Source organism: Gekko japonicus, unplaced genomic scaffold, assembly GCF_001447785.1.
Source record: "Gekko japonicus isolate JY-2015 unplaced genomic scaffold, Gekko_japonicus_V1.1 scaffold173, whole genome shotgun sequence".
NCBI lineage: Eukaryota > Metazoa > Chordata > Lepidosauria > Squamata > Gekkonidae > Gekko > Gekko japonicus.
The window spans coordinates 73,970-80,583 of NW_015161407.1; the positions used below are offsets into that span (position 1 = coordinate 73,970).

Consider the following 6,614-nt stretch of genomic DNA (forward strand, 5'->3'; position numbering starts at 1 on the left):
TTCCCTACAGGAAATTCTTTTAAATGTAGATGCCAGAGATTGAACCTGTGACATTCCGCATGCAGAAGATGTATTTTGCCACCATATGCTATGGGTACCCAGGTCAGCTGTGTATCTGTTGTGCAATCAACTGGCAACATGGTGCAAAATGTGCTGTTCAACAGTATGAGCCTATTTACTTCCATACAGAGCCAGGAAAGATCTCTCCTTGCTTTGCCTATAATTAGGCCTCTAGGCATTGTGTTGTAGTGACCTACGCACTGAATTTGGAGACTTTATGTATCTGTATATGGCGATGATCTCAAAATAAGCTATATTGGTTTTGCTATTACAAATACTGTTCTCTTTCTTGTATGTGTGTGTGTGTGTATATATATATTCTTTTTTTTTTATAGATTCTCCTCGACACTTTTGGTGGTATCACTTGATCTGCTGGTTGATGAGTGCTGCTGGGATAGTCTGCATTCTAGTTGGACACGAACACTACACTGTGGATGTCATCATAGCTTACTATATCACCACAAGGCTCTTCTGGTGGTACCACTCAATGGCTAATGAAAAGGTGAGTAGTTGTCACATCAGGTTAGGGTCTTAAATATGAGATGTCATAGTTAAGATATGCTTGCTTTCCTTTTGATAGACATAAATCTACTTGACAGTGCTAAGGTTCAATATCTGGTAAACTGTAGGACATAATTTAGAAAAATAAGTTACAACTAATCTAACTTAAAATTGGGGGGACTAACAGCCTGACCCCTTGCATTTATATTGAGGAGTAAGTATTGCTGAGTTCAGTGGGCCGTAGTTGCAAGTAAGTGTGCACAGGAGAGCAGCCATAGGTACATAAAGTTTACACTTTAACAGGGTTGCCTTGAAAGGGTCTTAATAGCAGTTAACATTTGCTGAATTGTATCCACAGCGTCTCTGTATGCTGTGTTGGAAGAAACAGACTTGGAAGGACAAAATGCCATAAAACATCTTTGAGAGATTAGTTTGTTTTTATCGTAGATCATTGCTAGGGTATGTCTGGAAGTGATAAAAACTTCACTATATTATCCTATTTGTTGGATTGGGGTCACAATGAATATCCTCCATGTCTACCTAACTTCCCTGAGTTCCCTCTGCTAAATTTGACTTTCTGGCTTTCCTCTACCAAGGGCAAAAAGACAGGCATTTTTCCAAGCATGTGGAATGTCTTTCCCAAATGGTGGTCTTGCAATAAGCACAGTGTGATGCAGAAAACAATTTGAAAGTGTCTCACATATTCGTTTGTTCATATCCTGCCTCTCCTCTTGTAGAACTCATGGTAGTCTGCACTGGGTTGCCAGGAGGCCTCCCAGGCAGGCACGGATGTGCTTAACTGCAGCAAGGTGGCTCTATTGTGTGCCTTCCAACTATTCCCTGGGATCCAAAGGGGTAAAACAGCCTTAACAGGGCTAAGTCTAGCCATTTCCAGGATGAGGCAGTGCCTGGACCCTATGTGCACTAAGTGAAGTTCTTTAAAGGTTGGGTGGGATACTTTGCCAGATTTTATTTTACTGTATTGCCCTCTGTTGCCTGTGAGAGCAGCTTCTGAGTTTTCATTACAATGTTGTGCAGAAACCAGTTTTGGAGTAGGAATGCATAAGGCAAATGCATGCAGATCATCTGTTTGACTGGTTATATCTGTGGCTTTCATGTTTCTGGCTACGTGGAAGTAGTTTCTGTGAAAAACACTGTAGTATTTCTCGTGGCTCCAGATAGGATTTTGTTAAAGAATGTAAACATGATATTATGTATGTTTCTTCCCTCTCCATACAGAACTTGAAGGTCTCTTCACAAACAAACTTTCTGTCTCGAGCATGGTGGTATCCAGTATTCAATTTTTTTGAGAAGAATGTACAAGGTTCAGTTCCTTGCTGTTTCTCATGGCCAATATCTTGGCCCCCTAGCTGCTTCAAGTCTTCATGCAAGAAATACTCCCGGGTTCAGAAGACGGGAGAGGACAATGAAAAATCCACCTGAAGGAAATAAAGAAGGCAAAAAAAATGGATCTGCTTTTACCTTCTTACCAAAACATTTGTGCTATAACCAAAGTTCTAAGGGGACTATATTGTTAACTGAAGAAGTGGACCAAATGTTGTGCAATTTGATTTGAGAAATAGACAACTGTAGACTTTAAAAAGTACCCTTGGTATGTTTTTCTAGTCATATTGTACAGTTCCATCCCACTCTTCAGTGCTAGTAGACACTGGCACTATGTAGCACTTTGGTGCCAACAGAATACTTCCTGAGGAGAAAAAGAGCCAGGACTTTGGTTTCTTAATGAGATTAAGAGGTGCCAAAGAACACATCACACCATCTGTTGTTAAATATCACTTATCCACAGAAGCATTGAAACAAAATAACAGCTTCAAGGTCCTGAAGTTTGACGAGCAAAACCATAGTGAATGATAAGGCAGAATACTGGTCTCTGTCTAGCTGTATAGGGAGAGAAACCAAAATTGGCAGGCAACGGTTTTTACTGTTTTCACTAGTGAAGGCAAGACTTTCTGCATGTGACTGATGGAAACCAGAAGTGAGCCTTTATATTTTTATATTGTTTATGGGAATGAATATATTATGACCCTGTTAATAGCACCACAACTTCCAATTATTTTGTCTATCCTCGACTGACTTTTACATTTTTTTTAAATAACCGGTAATTTTATATATTGAAAATAGAAAAAGCTATTTTACCCGATAATACTGTAAATTAGAAATAATGTCTACTAACATCATCTGGCTTCTACAAGGAGAAAAATAATTTATTTTTAAAATACGTAGATGTCAGACGGGATAATCGTTTAAGTTTCTGCTGGTCATTTAGCTTGCATGAGTGTGCATAACACATTGGAGTGTGTGTATGTGTACATATGTTACAGTGAATGCACAAAATTAGACTGTAGTTGCAAAAGAATGTTGGCAATCCCTTGCATAGTGACTGAAACAACAAATACACCGCTAAGTGTGGGCAGTTGCCTACTAGCCATTTTCTGCATTTACAAGTGTAATTCTGACATTTTCACCAGATCCCTGTGGGATTGCCTACATCTCTTTGTGACTGTCACTGTAACATATATGCCCATGATGACCACGAATTTACACATTGTGAGGACCTAGCTCATTCTTTCTACATCCAGCTTTGCAGGACCCCTAGCTGCTCTCCTGTCTAGGGAAGCCCTTCCAGGCCTTAGACAAAGATATGGAGGAGGTTCTTACTCATCCCTGGCTTCCACTACCTTCCTCGTAACAAGCCACTCATGCAGAGACTTGCCTCCAGGCTTCTCTTCCCCAGATGTTACTTGGGGTCTGCCTTAAATACACTGGAGCAGCCTTCACATACTCAAGATCCCACAGGCATTTGAAAATCTTGCTTCTAGCTCACGAGATCCTGGGGCTCCTTCCTTTCCAGCTGTGCCGTGGTGGTAGCCTTGGCCTCTCTGGTTCCTCACCAGCCCTGCCCAGAACTCACCACCATGGATGGTGAGTTTCCCATCTCTAAATGTTGGTCTTGTTGCCACTCTGATACACTGCAGGTGTAAGTCTGCCGCACACATAAGCATTAGACAATTATTTTAGCTCGTATACCATGTAATAGCTGTGGGAGGCAAAATGCCCACTGATCCCTATTCACTGGCTTTGGTTTTGCATAGACAGCCTTCCAAAAAGGATTTTTTTGAACGCTTAAGTAAGAATGTTGCCATTTTTGCAAAAACTATGTAATGTTGAGCTTGAGAACCGGATGTGATATATTTACAGATGAGCATCACTTTGTTTTCTGTTGGCATGAATTCAAGTTGTTCAGATACAAATGCCAAGGCTGTTCACTGCAATTGGTGTGTTTATTTCACTATTATTAAATGGTCAGGTGGCCAGTCTGCTACTTTCCTGCTGTCAGGGTTTCTTTTGATGTGTCTATGTAATGTAGTGTCTTTGTAGAACCATCTTAGCTTTGATTAGGCAAATGCAAAGGACAGCTAACATGGCCCACTTCATTTAGTTTCTGTCTTATACACCAGTCCAACAGTGCCACTAGCATGACAATATCCACAAGTTAATGATGCCATAATTTTTCCTGGTCTCCAATTGTTTATTTAAAAAAAAAATCTCAGTGAAAGTGACATTCAGAATAAACAATTGAGTACATCTGTAACCCAACTGAATGTAAAAAAATACATAATGCTTCATGTCAAAGGGGGGGAAAGAGAGCTCTGTTTGAACATTTTGCTCCAGTTTATAATTCAGAATGTAAGTCCAAATGTCTAGGGGCCAGTCATATTAGATCACAATGAAAAGAGCAAGAGTCCAGTTGCACTTTAAAGACTAACAAAGCTCTTGACTGTTTTCTGCTGCTATAGACAGACTAACACGGCTACCCCCATGATCTAAATATCAAAGTTAATTGTAGTTTTCAGGTCAGAAGATTATTTTGGCAATAACAAATACTAATACAGTAAATAATTCAACTTTAACAGAAGAATGAACAGTAAGGTCATCCAGCTGCTTGCTTCACTTTTACCTTTCTCCCCCCCACCTACATATACAAAAAGTCACACTTATTTTTTCTCAAAACAATCTACATAAACACAGTTATTTTGTATATGTGTGTACTGATAAGTAGCCAGACTTGTTAGTACACAATGAGATATGTCTGATACAATGACAAATTCAGATTTAGAAAATTAGGCAGTTTAGAAAGGGGGGAGGATTTATGTTTTATCTCCATAGGGAACATAGACTTCATTCCAAAGAACTATGAATGGAAGACTGTGCATATGGTTGGACTTCTTTCCATACAGCAACTTTCCCACGGTACATCCTGGGGCAGTTTGAATCATGACAAAACTCACACACAGAAAATATCCCATGTTCAATACGGCATGCCACATGTGTTTGTTGTTGAAACACAATCTATACCTGGGTTGTTGTAGGTAGATAGCATACAAAGTATTTCCTGTGTGGGGATGTGGCCATATTTGAAAGAGTCCTCAAACTGAGATGGAAGTTTTAGAAGCGATAAGAAATGTGGTAGTGAACTTCTGTTTACAGGGAAAAATCCATGTACTTGCACTTCACTGCCTGTGTGTGAATGGGCTGCAATACAGAGGTCTGCATCTCTAAACAAGGCCCCAATCTGATTTTTAATCTGCTCTGGGGTTCAAAAGTAGTGTAGATATTTGGCATGTGAATACTGGGAAAGTAACCTTGAAATGTACAAGAACTATGAACAGTGTGGCTGCAATTATGTGAGCTGAAACATCACATTGAAATCCATGACACTTCAGCTCACAGTTTATCTCCTAAAATCTTGTTGATTTCAAAGTGACTGAAACCTGTCTGACTTTTTTTCTAGATTGCACTTACATCTAGAATACAGACACCGTGTCCAAGTGGTGTACAGTATTTAACTAAACTCAATACCTTAGAGGAATGAGAATGAACTTGATCATGCTAACCTCTGTTTCAAGGACCAGTACTCTGAAATTTGAGCTATGGGCACCTTAGGCAGGATCAGAAACTAGATGTTTGCTGCTAAACTTGAGAGTAGATACAGATGAATATATGTAGATGGCAAATATTACTGAGACTTGGAGATGACTTGCTGTGAGATTGCGTCAAAATCATGATACTGTCATACTTGAAGATTCAGATTCTTAGCAGGCTTTATTTTCCTGCAATGGACCATATAGTGTAGTGTAACAAAGAATCTGTCATATTGGATGTTCCCAACTTGTGACCCACCAACCAGAATGCAATTCATCAGCCATGTATGATGCACAACCAGGGGTTTATGGATCTCACTGAATTTGCTGCTTGCCTGGATTTGCACATATGGGAAGTTTACAAGCACCTACATGGTTGATAAGCTGGCTTTTCCCCTTGGAGGTCACAAATCTTGCAGGCCTGGCCTATACTCTTTCCTGCTAAATAAATGAGAACTTCCCAAGAAAGCTTGACAGCATAAAGATCCTGACTGAAAATTATCAGGACAAAAGATGTACACTGTAAGAGTTTGAGTGTAAGCTTCGGTAATGTAAATATAAGCTTATCTGTTACTAATGCCACCTTTAGCTATCACATTATATGCAGGCCATAAACACAACTCAAAAGGAAATTAATCTCTTATCTGTATAAAATATATGATGTGCTTGAGTCCAGTCGGCAACCAGTATAGTCAGCGGGATAATGTATATCTGAAAGACGAACACTTAGAATCCACCCAGGACAATCCATGTAGTCACACTTCATTATTCTTTATGAATATTTCTGCTCCTAGATCCAGTTTTACAGAATTTTTATAATATTAGTCTTTAAAACATGTTTAGTTCTTTCAGATGACAGTCGTAATTTCTTGACCTGTTTTGTTTTCGTGTGTGTGTGTGTCATTGAAGTGCCTCTGACAACACTTCAAAAACAGTAGGTACTGTTTTTAGGTGCTTATTTGTTCAGGTGCTTGAAAGTGGGTTTAGCAGTCCTAACTTCAGGAAGCCTGTTTACAGCTTGATCTTAAGCAGAGTTGTGTTTATAGGAATATGTCTCACTGTCTGCATAGGACTGAGCTATAGCCGTAGCTGTAGCTTCAAAGGGGATGG

General features: G+C 39.6%; 1 protein-coding gene across 1 annotated transcript in view; it reads left to right on the top strand.

Annotated features, from left to right (window-relative positions):
• Positions 1–2,004, top strand: part of SGMS2 (sphingomyelin synthase 2) — a 9,682-nt gene extending 7,678 nt beyond the window's left edge. Inside the window, exons 4-5 of the mRNA XM_015426359.1 lie at positions 396–562; positions 1,801–2,004. Of these exons, the coding sequence (XP_015281845.1) occupies positions 396–562; positions 1,801–2,004 (371 nt within the window). The remainder of the gene's footprint in view (positions 1–395; positions 563–1,800) is intronic.
• Positions 2,005–6,614: the final 4,610 nt, after the last annotated feature.